At 46.0% G+C, this 18,224-nt stretch overlaps 1 protein-coding gene across 3 annotated transcripts in view; it reads left to right on the top strand.

Moving 5' to 3' along the window:
* Positions 1–18,224, top strand: part of FAF1 (Fas associated factor 1) — a 216,483-nt gene that overhangs the window by 189,668 nt on the left and 8,591 nt on the right. Inside the window, exons 16-19 of one of the 3 annotated variants that reach the window (XR_012804075.1) lie at positions 2,858–2,938; positions 3,087–3,198; positions 7,135–7,271; positions 7,706–7,828. Coding sequence is in view for 2 of the 3 variants with exons in the window: in XM_075616309.1 (XP_075472424.1) it covers positions 2,858–2,938; positions 3,087–3,164; positions 7,706–7,924 (378 nt within the window). In the remaining variant the exon portion in view is untranslated. Of the gene's footprint in view, positions 1–2,857; positions 2,939–3,086; positions 3,199–7,134; positions 7,272–7,705; positions 7,925–18,224 lie in introns of those variants that run through there. The other 2 variants (XM_075616310.1, XM_075616309.1) reach the window with 2 other exon arrangements.

Here is an 18,224-nt window from a genome sequence, read left to right as displayed (position 1 = left end):
GCAAATCCAAACGAAAAGGCGGAAATGTCTTGATCTCATACATTTTGCCAATTTGTTGGTATTCTAGTACCTCTGTTAAGGAAAACATTTTGGAGAATTATGCTGGAAGAGATATTTTAAACCCAGGCCTTATTTTTTTTTTTTTTCAGATTTGAAGAGATCTATTATTTCCTCGGGAGATTCCATTGGCAAGTTTAGTAAAAGCCAGCGATCTCGGGAGAAAAGTTCTGTTTCTTGTTTGTTTTGTGTTAAAGTGTTCATATTGTTATGGATAGTTAGAGATTCTGCCATTTTTGGTCTTATTCTCGACTTGTTTTTATTTTTTTGTAACTTACATTTTTATTTTCAAAATACAATGAATTAATCACACGGTACAAATCACTTACCGACATCCAGTGCATCGCATCTACAACAAATATGGAACGTAGCGTTCCATTCAACGTGCACGTGTAAAGAAAAACTTGAGAGTGTGAGGGAGGAATGGGGAAGGGAAGAAGGGGTGGGGGGAGGTAGGGGATGAATCCTATAGACCAGCGCTGCGCAAACCTTTTCAGCTGCGGCCCCCTTCCTGGGAGCCGCAGCGTTCGGGCCCCCCTCCCCCGAAGGCACGGCTTCAAATGACGTTGCGGGGTCATGTCACGTGACCCCACCGCGTCATTTGACGTGCGTTGCCATGGCGACGCATTGCCGAAGACCCGGCTGCCAGTTGGTAAGTGAGGCTACAGAGGCCTCACGCCTCCCCCGGCATTAAATTAAATGCCTGGGGGAAGAGCGTGGGGCCTCTGTAACAGCCTGCGCCCCCCTTGCAAATTCTAGGGTTTCCCCTAGGTCTTCCTCCCATTGAGCAATGTATTGTAGAGGCCGAGAGTACTCTTGTCCCGAACAGACCATCTCTTTGTACATTTCAGAAGTAAGTCCACTGGTGTCTGTTCCCAATAAACAGAGTTCAAAATGTGTTAATGGGGAGAAGGGTGCTGCTTTTGTATAAAATGCTCTTATTTGGAGGTACCTAAAGAATTCAGATTGTGGAATTTCTTTTTCTGCCTTAATTTGATCAAATGATTTAATATTTTTCTGTGCCTCCAAATCATTAAACATAAGAATTCCCTTTTGTTTCCAGATCATAAAGTCTCTATTGTTCAGTCCTGGAGCAAAGTTCGTGTTATTAAATAATGGGGTCATCAGCGTATTCCTAGAGGTTAGCCTACACCTGAATTTAGTAGCTTCCAATACCTCCAATGAGTTGGCCATTGTGGAGAGCGGCTCCTTGAAGGATTTAAGTATAGATTTTTGGGTGCAGATTAGATTATATAATTCGACTGGAGAACACACCTCGCTCTCGAATTCCACCCACCGCTTCCGATTGGGATCAATGTGCCATTGAGACAACTTATTCTCGACTTGTAATGCAAGATAATGGCAAATCTTTATGGCCAAATGCATGGGGTGTCATGACGAATATTACACAACGTTTGGAGGGCAAGAAGCTCCCCCAGCCAAGAATTTATGAAGCGTTTGATTATTTGCTGGTGTCAGTGGGCCTTTATTATACAGTACATTTTGTTGGGTACCACTTCTAGGTAATTAGCCCCAGATCCAGCGTAGGGAAAAAGGACTGACTTGTTCTGCACATTCCAGCTGCCCCAGACTCGGTTTTGCAAATGTCTCCTGTTGTTGCGAAGAGAGGCATTTCATTTCAGCAAGTTCCTTCTTCTGCAAGCTGTGTATTATTTTTTTTAGATACATATTCACAGGAACTCATTAAACTAGGCTTGAATTGTTGAAGAAAAACTGAAACCCATCTGAGAAAATACAGTGTATATGTCTCGCTCTGTTTCAATCATTACGCTCCGTCTTATCAAATTAATTCCAGGGGTTTGGAGCCGGGCCCTGCAGCGAGGGCCGTGTAGCAGTTCCGCTGTCACACAGTGAAACCACGACTTCCACGTTTAATTAAATGGAAAATCCACAGGACTTTTGCTACTGTCACCTCCCAGCGAGCAGTGAGTTAGAGCGAACAGTGGGGCACGATCAGGCGGTGACAACTACACCAGTATGTGGAGCCCAAAATTGCTAGCATTAGAAATGACACAATAGTGCATAATATTTGAGGAAGGTGTAAAGAGGGCAGCCTTGTGCTTAATAGAAGAAGCTGTGTCTGTATTAAAGGGGAAAAAAATGTTTTGTGGTGCTGATCTGAATATGGCTGCACAGTTGTTAAGGTCCAGAAAAGGAGGCACACATCTTCTATTTCTCAGCCCAGAGAGGCTTTGGGCTGCAACTTGCACTTTGGTCCAGATAGCTACTTTGTCATGGGGCCTTGGATGTTAATATGTTGGTTTGCAGGGTGTTGTGGCTGCAAGTTTGTATTGTGTGAATGTGATGTGTTTAGGAATCCACCACATTGTCTAGACTTAGGGTCGATAAGAATCTATTAACTCTGTGCCCAGGACACTCTTGAAAACGAGAGGTAACCCTCAATGTATTACTTCCTGGTAAAACATTTTTATTAATAAATAAATCTGCTCGTAGAGGCAGTGCAGGTGTATACTAACACATGGAAAACTGTCCATGATCTATTCTGCGTACAGCCGGTGCCTGCCCGTTCTACCAAACACATGCCTAGATTTAAAGGAACATCTGCTGAGCTTTCATGTTGAACCATAAACAAAGCATTGCAGACGTGAAGCGATGTATGTATTTGTAGTAAATGCTTTTTAAATACGGTGGTAACTAAATGTTGGTTGATAGCAGTAGTGCCGTCTATAAATAGGAGACTAGTAATAGTGTCCATGTTTCTGGACATGAGGTCTTCATTTGATGGCCCATGTTTTATACAATTGTTCTTTACTTTAAGGATGAACGAGAAGCGAGAGAAAATGTGAAGCGAGAGCAAGATGAGGCATATCGTCTGTCTCTAGAAGCTGACAGAGCAAAGGTATGTATTAGGTCCCCCAGATTGGAACAAGGATCTATCCTTGTATAAACACGCAACGTCCCAATGAATTGAAGTACGGCGAAATTCAGACAGCAGAGGGAGACCACTAAATTCACGTGCGGTTTTCTTTCTCCTTTTTTCCCCGCAGCGAGAAGCTCAGGAAAGAGAAGTGGCCGAACAATACCGATTAGACCAGATACGGAAGGAACAGGAGGACGAGAGAGAGGTAGAGTCCTTTAGCTGGTGTTATCTATGGACAGGTAATGAGTTGGGCTACAGGAAGGAGAAATATGCATCAGCATTTCAGATATGTACCGTTCTGCGTACAGGGCGAGTGTAGACTTCAAGTGGTGATGTCTCTTCTATCATTTTCTGATCGGACCTTGGCTTCTGAAACGTGCAAAATATCTGGCAGTTCTAGTGAAGTAATATGTAACCGGATTCAAAAAAAAAAATATATATATATATATATACTGTATATATTTTTTTTAACAACGTTGTAGTAATTATATACAAGTACTTTTGAGCAATAGGTACGTCCCCTCTTCAGATACAAATCTAGATAATTTAAAGTTTCCAGAAGATTGACATCTGTTTTATTCTCAGAAATATGGCCAGCTTCCTAAAAAGAAAAAAAAAAAAGCGACTGTAACATGAGACCAAATGGGATCGTATTGTTCTGAATTATTAGGGAATAACAAAGTACAAAATAATTGCAAAGTAGGATGTGTATAAATCTCCCTTACAATTATACACACACTGCTGGGAAGCTGCTTTGACCATCTGCATTGTGTTGATGTATTTTCTTTTTTCCCCCGATCTAAAGCAATAGTTCCCAGTAAAACAAACAGGTATTCTCTGAACCTGCATTTATTCTGATACCCTACCTTTGATTATTGAAACGACCGCACAATGGCTGTTTGGAAACTATGTTTTCCTTCATACAAGAAGAAACCCAGTCTCCATTTCATAGCACAGTCAGACCTCTCTTCTTTTTAATACAGTGTGCAGCGACGGAAATAATAAAAAAGATATTTGCTTTGCAAAACAAAAGAGATTTTTTAACAATGCTGTTTATTAAAGAATGCTCCAGTTGAAGTAAAGGGATTACCCGTAATCTATTGTTGTAGAGCTGTGTTTGCTTACATAGGGGGCTTTTTGTTCGCTCCATATATTTGAAATGTGTCTATTGATCTATTCACAGAGAAAGCCACCTCCTCCCTGTTGGTCGGCCAGTGAGTTGGTTGTTCAGATGCAGGAGTTCTAAACACTGTGCGTCTTATAATTGTTTTCCAAGTTGGTCCATTGCCTTAGTATAGCCATTGTGATTCTCCATTCTGTGACAGCGCCATTGGGGACTGGTTACATTGGGGAAATAGGTATTCTTCACACAAAGAACAGGGCTCTAATGAGCTACTGTTTATCCTTCTCCAATATAATTGAGCGGGTGCAGTAAATAAAGTAGCATCTGTTATTGCAGCCGGCAGGAAAATGTCAAAACAGGGAGAAAGAAACAGGTGCTTATAAAACAATGAGGAGAAGGAAATCTGTATGTGAACTAAATACACTAAATACATGCCGTGAGGGAGACCTGGTAACATAGAAATCACTAGGAATCACTTATTCTAGACTAGAATCCAGAATACAGATTGACTCATGAGGACCATGTCCCTCCCCAGTCTGCACCATAACCCCCACCCCAGTATTTATCTCTCACCTCCCACCCCCCAACCGATGACTATCTTTATTGCTTAGTTGATCGCCAATGTTTATTCCATTTCCTTACTGTATTTCCCTTATTATCGCCGCAGCTGGGAAGTCTTTTCTACTTGTTCCCTCAAATATTTAATTGAGGAGTCTAGGTGTAGATGGGCCGTGTCGCCAGTGAAAGCAGCACATATGTGATGTTTCTGTGGCCTCCGTTGTTGGGCGTTGTATAGTTGCAGTGTTGGGGTAAGGTTTGGACAGCTAAACCATCTGACATGGTCATAAATGAAGTAGAAATAGCCGTGTTAGTTCAGTTGCGATAGTGCAGAGTAAATGAGTACTTCAGTATTAGGCAGGGGCGTGGCTATAGCCCGTGCTCTTGAGGGGGCCCGCTCAGGGTCCTCCGGGCTCCTTAACAGCAACTTGCTGGCTGGAGCGGTGAGAGGTTGGGGGGTTGCAGAGAGCAGGCATCAGAGGCTGGGGGCGGAACTGAGGCAGAAAGCTGTAGAGCTCTGCCCGCCCCTTCTCTCCGTGACATCAGGGGGAGGAGTTACCATATGCTGCTGTGGGAAGGTTTGTGTGTGTTTGTGTGTCAGTTGGTTGTTTGTGTGTCAGTTGGTTGGCTGTGTGTCAGTTTGCTGTGTGTGTGTTTGTCTGTCAGTTTGATGTGTGTGTGTAGGGTTGCCAGGTGTCCGGTATTGAACCGGAAAGCCCGGTATTTGTTTACTCTGTCCGGTAAAAAATGAGAGATAATACAATACAAAAAATGAGAGACAATACATGTATGTATGTATATGTGTGGGGGGGAGGGGAGGACGACATGTATGTGTATAAATTGGTGCAATTGGTGAATACTTGGAGTGAAATTTAGAAAAAATGACGTAACAGGTCATTTATTAATAACATTCTTCCCCACCAACGATTCTCGCGCGCGTTGCACCTTTCACCACTGTGTCCAGTATTTTTAGACAAGCCACATGGCAAGTGTGTGTATGTGTGTGTGTCAGTGTGTCAGTGTGTCAGTGTGTCAGTGTGCTTTGTGTGTAAATGTGTCATTACAGTTTGCTCTGTCAGTGTGCTGTATGTACTTCAGTCTCTCAGTGTGCTGTATGTGCTTCAGTGTCTGTCAGTATGCTGTTTGTGATTCAGTGCCTCAGTCTGCTGTATGCCTCAGTGCAAGCAATTGAGGTAACACGTGATAACAATCTTTTTATTAGAGCATTTTTAAAACAGTTTGTGTCATTCTTTACACAATTGTCTATAGTTACCTGTATTAAAAGAAGAAGATACTGTGCAGTATACTGTACACCAGTGTATTGCAACCACTTGTGTGTGTGTGTGTGGGGGGGGGGTTATTGTAGTGAGCGTGTAGGTGGTAATTCTAATTTGTGTATGGGGGGGGTGACTGTATTGTAGAGGGGGAATTGTATGTGTGTGTGTGTGGAAATGTGTGACCAGGCGGTGGAGGGGAGGATTGAGGGAGCTGGATTGAGTGGGGGAGGGGGGGAGAGGTTACTGAGTGATAGCCATGGGAGGGGGGGAAAGAGAGTGCGAGAGCAAAAAGGTGTAGTGAGGGGGGAGAGAAATACATGAGGAGAGAGGGGTGAATAGAGCAGAATGAGGAGGTGCAACAGCAGGGGGGGGGGCTCGCAGGGCAGTCAACACACTGGGGTGGGCGGGGGGTCCTTTGAAACTCCTGAATATACGGAATATGTTCACTCATAATGGGGGCTCTGTAAAAAAATTGCCCGGGGGCCCGCGCATGTCTAGCTACGCCACTGGTATTAGGTGATACCTATTTTTATTTGGATTAACAATTGATATTGAGAGAGAGCTCTTGAAAAGTTTGTCTTGTAATATCCATTGTTAGTCCCAATAAAAAAAAAGGTATCGCCTAATACCTAATACCTAGTACCTAGTACTCATTTACTCTGGATATGGTCATACAAATACTAACCCCTGCATTGGCCGGGAAGCCTGCACCTCAGGCTGGGAAGAGTAGGAAGCTTTGGCTTTAGGTAATATTTCCCATCTCACCACTTCATCATCAAAGGAGGAAGAGCTGAGATCTGACCACAATCAGCTTTTATTGGTGCAGCAATTACTCTCCCATTCAGTAGCCTCGTTAACCTCTTTGTCCGGACAATTAAATCAGCTGCCCTCTCGGGCAGTAATATCTGATCTAATTGGGATTTGTAAAGGGAGGATTTATTTTAATTAGTTGCTTAGCAAGCTGTCATTAAGCAGTGGGAAATAAACAGATCTGTCAGCCGGTCATCAGGTGTCGGAGGTGACAGCGTTGATTGTCTGAGAATCATTGTAACACCTGTCCCAAAATCAAAGGGAGTACAGGAAAAGTCATGTTTTCTCAGCAGGTACTAAAAGGCTTTTTGTGTTGCTGTAAACGTCTCACCAGCCTTTTCATACTTCTTCACTGGTTCTCACCTGTAAAACTGCAGAGGTATCTGCTTGTAATCCTTTTTGTGCAGGTTTAGTCCACACGTGGGACCAATGTGGATTGATATCCGTGATATGGATAAAATGGGAGAAAAGCCTAAACATATCTAAAATATAGGTATTTTTACATGTGTCGGAAACTGGCCAACTAGAAAAGTACAAGGAAGAGGTAAGGGCAGTAAATCCAGGCTTACTGGTTATTTAAAAAAATAATAATAATGTTTTCCAGGATTCATTTTCATACATGTTCTTTAAGCACTTACCCCCGCTTGGCCCCTTTCTGTGACGGTTCCCAGCAGATATCTGGCCTTTATATCCCGGTATTGCTGGGAAGAACATATGGCCGCTGCAGCAATGTTGTTACCTACGAGCCGATTGGTGAAATTAACCTTGGTGTGAGACAGAATCTCCTATTAATCATGGCAGACCCCATTTATCCACTTCAGTGCTAGAGGTTTGTTGCTGCCTCCTTTGGTTCTGAAGGGGGTTAAGGAGGGTTACATTTGGTCGAGGAGGACGGTTATATTGCTAACTTGTTTTCAAATTTTTGTTATGAGCTAAGTGGAAATGGCGCTCTAACCCCCCTCTGTGTCTGATCCTCAGGCTATCCGGCTGTCTCTGGAGCAGTCGCTGCCCCCAGAGCCGCAGGAGGAGCAGAGCGAGCAGCAGCAGAGCAAGCTACGCATCCGAACACCCAGCGGAAAGTTCCTCGAGAGACGTTTCCTGGCCTCCAACACGCTGCAGGTCGTCTTCGACTTTGTAGCATCCAAGGGATTTCCCTGTGAGGAGTTCAAACTGCTCAGCACTTTCCCAAGGAGAGATGTGAGTAGTTGCATCTGAGACACGCAAGCAAGCCAGGGTGTGCGTTACTGGCACGGTGCTTCATCCCTTGTTACAGCACGACTGACCGGACGGGCCGTAGCAGTTTCCCGAAGGGATGTAATGATACCCTTTGGGCTGCGGAGAGCTGTGATCACTGCAATTAATTAAATGCCTTTTAGTTTCTGAAAGATGAGATCAGGCACAAATGAACGTAAGATGCAACAGTTTTAACTTAAAGCAGCAATTCTTCCCCCCCTCCCCCCCCCCCGCCCTCCCGTAACTAAGGATTGGACACGGGGGAGGGGTCCTCCTGAGTTGTACCGTGCTGTTTTAAGCTCCCGGTGAAACACCAGTTTCTTGAGATACTTACAGGTGAAGTTACCAGTATTCCTTCCTGGGTTTTAAACGGTAGTTAAATGGCCATGCAACAGGAAGCCACAACCGATGATGTTGTGGCTTCTTATTGGTCTGACATTTGGCAAGTCTCTCCGGAAACGGGGGGGTCCCGAGAGCTAGAAATAGTGCAGTTCTGCTGTGAGCGACCCCCTGATTCCTAACCTATCAAATAAATAAATGGGGTGTAACCACGCGAGTATTCAGCATCGCAGCTTTAAATGAATTAGCAGGATATTGTTTAGTGCTGCTGTTGCTGCAGGAATATAGGGCAGTGTGGCTCTCTGCTGCTAGTCTTCTAATCTGACACAAGGTTGCTGTTTAAATCCCAGTTCCTCACCTCTGTGTCCGGTGAAGGCATCTCACGCTGACCCTAGGACTCCCCCCCCCACCCCCCACAGGAACACAAGTGGTGATGGGATTTTTGCGTATTGTCTGAAGGATTTTGCACGTATTCGTTAATAGATAAACAAAGGAAATGACAATGACATATACACGCTCTTATTGCGATAACACTGCACATATATAGCAGCAACAAGGTATTTCAGTTTCTAACACGTTTTATAGAAACGTTAATAAATGTAGCTATCGGTAAACTGATGCAGCAGGTCATATAAAGAAAGACAGGTTTATTGCAGATTTATACTGAGTCAATTGGACCCTGCTTCAGCACAGGTGGCTCAATCAGGGGCTCAGTCGAAGAGTCTTCCACTGAGCCCCTGATTGCGCCTCATGTGCTGATGCTGGGATATCCTTAAAACCTGACCTGTTGGTGACCTTTGAGGACCACCGTTGCCCCTCCCTGGTTTAGCTTCCGTGTGTCCATGGCAGAAAATGTTTTGAAGTGTTATTTAGGGTGGGTGCATTCCGGGTTAATTGGGACCGCTACATCAAGAGATCAATAGGTGACGGTAATCGGAATCAGTACAATTTACTGAATCCGCTTGCAAAAAAAAAGTGCAGCGGCCGTTTGCGGAGATGCGAAGTATCAGCACATTTATCTTCAGTGGGAGGCAGAGCGGGGGGTGGCAGAGCGGGGGGAGGCAGAGCGGGGGGAGGCAGAGCAGGGGGAGGCAGAGCGGGTTCCTCCCCTGTGCGTTTGAGTTCAGAAACTGACTTCATGTTCTGCATGTGCGTGTCCGACTTCACTGCTCTGTGTTACATGTGCGACCCGGCTCGTTTGTACATCGTGTTATTTAGAAACCATTTACAAAATATTTACAACCGCCATACAGAACCGAACACGGGAGGCTTAAAAATGACTAATGCAACTGAAGCTCAGCGATGTCGATATAATATATCCTAATCTCCTCAGAGCTGGCGTCTAATTAAGCTGGAAAGAATACACTTTCCAGCAGGCCAAGATGTGCAAGTGCTTAGTGTGAGCTTAAGTAGGACAACTTAAAGGTGCAGCCACGTATCGGCATGTACTCCAGTGAAGGGAAAGCACTCGCCTTTCTAACATGCTCTCTACAATTTGTAGTGGTGGCTTGATCATAAAATGGGATGAGTCTCTTTTCAAGTTTAGTCACAAAACCCTAATGGGAAGAAGCACAAATAATGAAAGATGTCACTCTCTCTTTTTCTCGCAGTTTGAAGGCGCCTGTATAATCTTGTACTCTGCTCCTGACGTTGTCAGTAAGGACCCAATGGTCTTATTACATACGGATCGCCCACCTCCTCCTTCCTTGGACTCCAACTAGATTCCCGGAGACCCTGAGCTCATTGCTATCCAGCTTGAAATGCCCCAAATCTAAAAGGGGGGCCCAGTTACTTACACTTGCCAACGCCGCCGTGTGCAAGTTTGGCCAAAATTGGACCAGAAATAAGTTTTTGGCCCTCAGCCTGAATGAAGCATGATTTACCCACTGGTTAGGGAATTAGTGGAGAGCCCCTCTAATTGTTTTGAGGTTTACAGACTGGGTCATAGAATAGAGCACAACCGGTAACACAGGGGTGTCAAACTCGGTCCTCAAGGGCCACCAACTGGCCAGATTATGGATATCCCTGCTTCGGCACAGGTGGCGCAGCGACTGATTGAGCTACCTGTGCTGAAGCAGGGATATCCATAAAACCTGGAATATTGGGGGCCCTTGAGGACTGGGTTTGTCACCCCTGCTGTAACGGGTAGGATCTAATCTGTAGTTCTTGGTTAATCACCCAGTTGTTTCTTTAGCACAGGGGTTCTCAACTCCAGTTTTCTAGCCCTCCCAACAGGTCAGATTTTTGGGATATCCCACCTTCAGCTCAGGTAGCTCAATAAGTCCCTGCTTCAGCTGAAGCTGGGATATCTTGAAAACCTGACCTGTTGAGGGGGGGGGGGTTGAGGACTGGAGTTGAGCACCCCTGCTTTAGCACATGGAGCTCCTTTCAGAGGATATGCCATTCGATCTGTGTTCTGTTCTGACCATTAGAGATAGTGTCTGTGCCACATTATTTTGATTGTGCTCTTTTGTAAACTGCCTCTTTTTTTCAGCCCAGAATACTGCACTGTGTTTACGGTATCTGCTAATGCTCCTTACACAACGTTCTGCTTTATCTGTAGCTTGGGATCAGGTGCAAGACAAGTCACTTAAGGTTATTTCAGAGCTGCGGAAGAATTGCTTAATCGTTCCAAACCAGTTTGCTCTGTTCAGTATGATGTGATTCTGCTAACTCCGGGTAATTATCCACTTCCAGCAGTTTCAGTAAACAAGGGAGAGAGAATCAAGGGAAAGGTGTGTAAAGATAAGTTCTCTCAGGCTGGAATGAAAGGGTCAGTCCCTCCAAGGACCAAAGTGTACTAGTAACAGTGACATGTATTTTTTTTTTTTTTTTCACTCTTTATTTTATTGGAAAAATATAAGCGAGGATACAGGGTTGTCATGTGCACATGACCGAAATTAGGACAGAGTTTCCAATTAACATTTTAACAGATAGAGAAAATGGGGGGGGGGGGCTCTTATGGCTTAGGCCTAAGCCAGCCCCGGGGGTCAGTGCTCCAGCCACGGTTCCCAAGTTTTTTTGGAACTGCAGCAATTTTTTATGGAGCATCGCTGTCAGTCTTTCCATGGTCAAAACTGTGTTGATCCTTTTAACTACTGTGCCTCTAGTTGGGGCTTTTATTTGCTTCCAAGCCGCTGCGGCTGAGCATCTGGCGGCAGTGACGATCGAGGAGATCAGTCTGCCCATTGACGTGGGGATGTTTTCAATAGATTTACCGAGCACGAAGGTCAGAGGGTCTAAGGGGATCTTTAGTCCCGTGGTCTCATGTATTCATTTTTGAATCATGGACCAATATCTCTGAATCTCTGGACATGACCACCAAATGTGGGCCATGTCCCCATTTTGACCACATCCCGTCCAGCACAGGTCCGGTGTGCCAGGGAAGATCGGGCTCAGCCTAGTCGGGGTCAGGTACCACTGGAATAGAATTTTATATATATTTTCTTTGGTGACTGTACAAATAGAGGTTTTAGTTGCCAATTCCCAAACATCCTTCCAGTCATCTGTGTCAATTGTCAGGTTTAAGTCCGCGGACCACTTTTGCATATATTTATGGGTTGGGGATCCGCTGTCAGCTCTAACCCCCTGTAGATCTCGGAGATCAACCCCTTCTGGCAGCTGCCCTTGATATAGAGGGATTCGAATTTGGTTCGTGTGGGGAATTTGGCATTTTGGGAGATCGAAAATAGAAAGTGCCTAATTTGCAGGTATTTAAATAAATGGAGATCCTGGGTCTGATGTTTATCCCGTACTCCTGGAAGGTGAAGGGCTGTCCCTTCTTCAGCAGATCTGCAACCAGCCTGATGTTGTCTTTGCGAACACACGGGCGGGAAATTTGGGTTTCCAAAGATGGTGGTGAGTTGAGAGGGGGATGCTAACAGACCGTACTTCCCTTTATTTTTGAGCCATATGTCCCACGTACATCTCATTGATCCTAGGTCAAACTTCCTAGGGCTTTTCTCCTTGCCCCCCTGGGACCAGAGGTACACGGGGAGGGGGGCCGCGTAATGGGATTCTATTGAAAGCCAGCATGAGGAGGCCGGGTCGTAATTCCAAGCTACAGCCTGCCTCAGCTGTGCCGCTTGGTAATACTTGATCACATCAGGGACCCCAAGCCCTCCCTTCGTTTTGGGGGATAGCATTACCGACTTCGGGACCCTTGGTCTCCCGTTTTTCCAGATGAATTGGAAAATGTGGAACTGGATGTTCTTTAGAGCTGTAAGTGGGAACGGCTATGGGGAGGGTCTGGAAGAGATAAAGAAGTCTCGGGAGGATGTTCATTTTGATTGAAACTATTCTTCCAAACCAAGAGATTTGGAGTTTGCTCCAAGACTCAAGGTCTTTTTTAATCTGGTCGAATAGGGGGGGGGGAAAATTGTACTGATATAGGGACCTATATGAATTTGAGATTTTAACCCCAAGATATTTAATATTGGTTGTACTCCATTTATATTTATAATTATGCTGTAGCAATTTCCACGTCAGCTCTGGGAGAGTTAAGTTGAGAGCTTCTGACTTATTCATATTGACTTTGTAGTCTGAAATTGTTCCGAATTGGTCTAGTAATTTTTGGAGGTTGGGAAGGGAGATATGGGGGCTAGTGAGGGTCAGTATTACGTCTTCGGCAAACAGAGGGATTTTGTACTCTGTTTCAGCCATCATAACCCCTTTTAAAGTTGTTTCATCTCTAATTTTAGCCGCAAGAGGTTCAATTGATAGGGGCAAATAATAAAGGGGATAATGGACATCCCTGTCTGGTTCCGTTTTTAATTTGTATCGGATCTGATAATCCGCCTGGGAGCTTAATGTATGCCGTGGGGTTTTGGTAAAGGGCTCTGACTCCTTGGAGGAATGGGCCACTGAAGTCAAATTTCAGAAAAGTCTGATCTAGGTAGGACCATTTGATTCTATCAAACGCTTTTTCAGCGTCGAGACTTAGAATCATGGCCCTAGTTCCAGTGAGATGCACATGGTCAATGATATCCACAATTTTGCGGGTATTGTCAGAGGCTTGCCTTCCTGACACAAAGCCTACTTGATCAATGTGAATAAGTCGAGGGAGAATTGGGTTGAGCCTGTTTGCTAAGATCTTGCTGTAGATCTTGAGATCCGTGTTGAGAAGGGAAATTGGTCTATGATTCCCGCACATCAATGGATCTCTACCATCCTTGTGGATGATGGCTAAATTAGCCGAGGAGATTGTAGAGGGAATCGGATCGCCTGCCAGAAAGGAGTTAGTGACATGTTTTTTTAATCTAGATCTTTATTGCTTGTGAACAATTATCACCATTTTATAAAATCAGTCGTCTGCTGAACAAATTGTACCAATATTTGGTGTGTGACCAAGGAAAATCTGGGATCTTTTCGATATAGATGCTATGTAAATATTGTACAAAGTTTAAATGATCAAGTATATAAACCTCAAGATGCTTTCCGGTCACAACCTGGCTCACAGAATGTGTTCCTATTTTGTAGTTTTCTATTGCGAATCAGAACAATCTAACCCAATGAACAAGGGAATATACAACTAAAGCAGAAACCTTGATATTCACTGTGTGCAGACACTCGCGGCACTTTATAATGAAAGACAGGCCGCCCACAATTAAAATAACCAATTAGTATAAATTCTGATTCTGCCCATAGTGAAGCAAATAAAAGTAAAAGTTCATATTCCAATAGTTACAGGGAGGTCTATACTATACTGAGATGTCTATAACGGTTAATGCAGGGGTGCGCACACTGGGGGGGTGTGAGATTTTGTGGGCGGGGGCACGGTAGTTACAGAGACCCCACGTTCTTCCCCAAGGCATTTAAATTTAATGTCGGCTGACCATGCGAGGCCTCTGTAACTTCTCTTACCGTGTCTCCGGCGCGTCGCTATGGCAATGTGGCATCAAATGGCGCCGCAGGGTCACGTGACGTCCGTCGCATGACCCTGCAGCGTCATCTGATGGTGGAGACAAGGTAAGAGGGGGGCGCGAGCAGAGGAGAAGAGCAGGCATGGGGGAAAGTTTGCGCACCCCTAGGTTTATGCATAGTTATTAAATTCCTCCCACTAATATTAGATGGCTGAAAAATAGGGTAGATTATATCAGGGGTGTGCAAACGTGTTGCGCTGCGCCCCTCCCCCCCCCCCCCCCCCCCCCACCTGCTCTTCTGCTCCATCGCGTTCCCCCTTACCTTCAACGAAGCGTTGAATGATGCTGCGGCGTCATTTGACGTCACGTCTCCATGTTAACTGCCGTCATTTGACGCCGCGTTGCAATGGGGATGCATGGACAATCTGTAATCGCTGCGCACCCCCCCCCCCCCCCAATAAAGTCTCCTCCCCCCCCCCCCCCCCCCAGTTTGCGAACCACTGGATTATATTCTGGGTATTATTTGCCCAAAAGAGACAGAGCTCTTCGTTTTTTTCTTCGGTTGTTTAATTTATGTCTTTGAAAGGGTTTATGATCCAGGTAGAGTAGAGCTGTTCCTTCCTCGCAGGTCTTCACTGTGTTATTTTGTTTTTTGGGGGGAATATAGTAACGTCCTCGTTATTCTCCCTCTCTGTTTGTTGTGTGAATTTGAGAGCAAACCGTACAGGCTGGAGGTTGTATTGACATATTGGTGTGCATTTGTAACCCAGGTACTAAAGGTATGGAAGATCTGTGCCCGTTGAAGTGAGAGGTATTTGGTCGAGTAGCAGTTCCAATTGACCATTGACCCCACAACAGCAGGTCTGACCTCAAGATTATTGACTGAAGTTAGCAAGGGGGCTTTTTGCTTTTGCAGATGACCCAGTTTAGGGTAACTGAGTTGAAAATCTTCAGATTGTTTCCAATCAGATTCTGAGATCATGGCTTGTTGGTGTGAAGCAGAGCCATTGACTCCAGCAAACCATTCTATGAAAGAGGAACGCCTGGGGGATAGACGGCACTAGCTTTACCAGCACTTTTCTGGCCACTCGCTGAGCAAAACAACTGTGACTGGTTTTCGCTCTGCAGAGCACAGGTTCTGTTTGCATCTGTAGCATCAAATTGCTCAGAAACAGTCATTGAAAGGTAGAGTATTCAAGAGCCACGTCATTTAAACAGAGATCGCTGCCGCAAGGTAGGCCGCAATCAGAAATCGTACTAATATACCTCCGGGAAAGAGCCGTGATTTGGAAATGCATATCTTTTATAACGCCTCTCTCCTTGCCCGACTACCTGGCACCCTGGGATAGAAATGACGGCCCTCCTGTGGCTCAAGGAGGAGGATGTCAGCCGATGGTGAACGTTCAGATGAGGAGCTGCAGGTTTAAGCAGACAACTTGGTATGCCGGAAACCAACCGTGACGTGTTTAATCTGTTAAATCTGGGTGGCTGATTTATTTTATTTTTTATTCTATTTTTTTTTTTAACCAAAATCTGACACCTATAAATATTAAAATATAATAGTTTTTTTAAGTCCGTTCTAAACATGGAGAGCTGAGAGTTGGGAGGGTTTTGGTTTCCTCTGGATAGTCACTTTGTTTGGGGTCATATCTTTTTTTAGAAACCCTTGACAAACACTGCTCATTCAAGGGCTGAGAAGAAAAGGAATATGTGCCTAGCCTCTAGAGCAGGCCTGCACAACACGCGGCCCGCGGGCACTCACTGTGCGGCCCGCGGCGGCGGCTCTCCTCCTCCCTCCCTCCCCAGAGTCCGCTCTCCTCCTCCTCCCTCGAGTCCGCTCTCCTCCTCCCTCCCCCGAGTCTGCTCTCCTCCTCCCTCCCCCGAGTCTGCTCTCTCTACCCGCCACGAGCCGAGCCCGCTCTCCCCCTCATCCCCCCCAGCCCGCTCTCAACACTGCACACTCTTGCAGTGCGGCACTTCCGGTGCCCGCTGCTTGCGATCGCGCGCAGTCCTGCCTGCTCTGCTGCCATGATCTGAGTTGCAGGGGGGTGAGGGGAGGTGCAGGGGGTGATGTGAGGTGCAGGGGAGGTGATGTGCAGGGGGTGATGTGAAGGGAGGGATGGTGATGTGCAGGGGGGTGAGGTGCAGGGAGTGAAGTGTAGGGGGGTGAGGTGAGGTGCAGGGGGGTGATGTGAGGTGCAGAGGGGTGATGTGAGGTGCAGGGGGTGAGGTGCAGGGGGGTGATTAGAGGTCTAGGGGGGTGATTGGAGGTGCAGGGGGGGTCATTGGAGGTGCAGGGGGGGGTCATTGGAGGTGCAGGGGGGGTCATTGGAGGTGCAGGGGAGGGTGATTGGAGGTGCATGGGGGGTCATTGGAGGTGCAGGTGAGGGTGATTGGAGGTGCAGGGGAGGGTGATTGGAGGTGCGGGGGGTCATTGGAGGTGCAGGGGGGGGGTGATTGGAGGTCTAGGGGGGTGATTGAAGGTGCAGGGGGGGTGATTGGAGGTGCAGGGGGGGTGATTGGAGGTGTAGGGGGGGGTCATTGGAGGTGCAGGGGAGGGTGATTGGAGGTGCAGGGGCGGGTCATTGGAGGTGCAGGGGGGGGGTGATTGGAGGTGCAGGGGGGGTGATTGGAGGTGCAGAGGGGGTGATTGGAGGTGCAGGGGGTGATTGGAGGTGCAAGGGGGGAGAATGATGTGAGGTGCAAGGGGGGAGAATGATGTGAGGTGCAAGGGGGCAGAGTGATGTGAGGTTCACGGGGGGAGAAGGATGTGAGGTGCAGGGGAGTGGGATGTGTGTGGTGTGCAGGGGGGTATTGTGTGTTTAATGTGGAGGGGGAGTATTATGTATGTGGGTGAGGGGGAGAGATGGGGGTATGAGAGATAGATGGGGAGTCTCGCAAATGTTGATAATGAGGGGTGCTGGGGGAGATATATGAGGATGATGATGATTTTATCAGTGCGGCCCAAATTTTTTTTCCTTGGAGCAGTTCGGCCCTTCTCACTTTACGAGTTGTGCAGGCCTGCTTTAGAGAAATAAAAGCAGCCAAATGTTTGTTGTAAGCTGGTTACATTTGTATAAGGAAGTCGTTTTTTAAATTATTTTTTTGGTTGGCTACATGGGATTGTACCAACCTTAACAGTGCTGGGGAGGGGTGTCGGCAACAGCAGCGGCACCAGAGGGCCACCGGGCCTCCAAACGTGTTCATCATAACAGAGGATCCGTATTCGAGGGGTAAGTTCACCAGGGTCAGACAGGCAAATCGGAAAACGATCAGTGACTTCCTTATTGGCCGATCTGCAGGGGGCAGGTATCATTTTCACTATCAGTGTAAGAGTCCTTTGAATTAGCAGAGATGCTCAATTCTGCAGCTCTCCCAATCTGGCAGCCTTCAAAGTCCCTAAATTAATTTACAAACAGATGAATATGTTTGGGCGATCTCCATTGTAACATATGGCAGAACCCCGTTCATATAATACCAATGCTGCATATCTCCGCTCACTCTGAAAATTCAATTTATTGTCATTCTGTGGCATCTGTGCAGGTGTTGGGAGGGTACAGAACAATCTGCAAGCCTATAGAACTTTCTTGGTCAGTGTCTCTCTCTGTAAAGTAATATCGCATTTTCACTGGCCCCTTGCATGAATGTGCAGTACGTCCTTTGGTTTTATGTGTCTCTGTGTGTATAGATACACAAACATATCTATATTTTTATGACGTGGAGGAGATGCACCTTTAAAAGTGCATTTCTCTCGAGATCACTGCTAACAAACTGCAGTATAAAATAGTGCTGAGTATGACTGCACATTTCCAACTGGACAACAGAGCTCCAAAAATATACTGCATCTCCCCAGAATGTGTGTGCCCTGTGCCCCTTTTGGTTATTAATGGAGTTATTAGAGGACCGTTCGCATTCAGACAAAAATATTTTCTCCTACGAAAACTAGAAAAACTTTTCTGATGATTAAAGTTTCATAGCAGAATGTTTCTCTAAGGCTGAGTCCATAGACATTTCTCCCGTGCGGAGGCGCGCGGAGGCTGAGGGAAAGCGTGTGCTTTCCCTGG

This window comes from Ascaphus truei, chromosome 10, assembly GCF_040206685.1.
Source record: "Ascaphus truei isolate aAscTru1 chromosome 10, aAscTru1.hap1, whole genome shotgun sequence".
NCBI classification, from domain to species: domain Eukaryota; kingdom Metazoa; phylum Chordata; class Amphibia; order Anura; family Ascaphidae; genus Ascaphus; species Ascaphus truei.
Note: the sequence above shows the minus strand (reverse complement) of the source record. Positions and strands in the feature narration are given on the sequence as shown.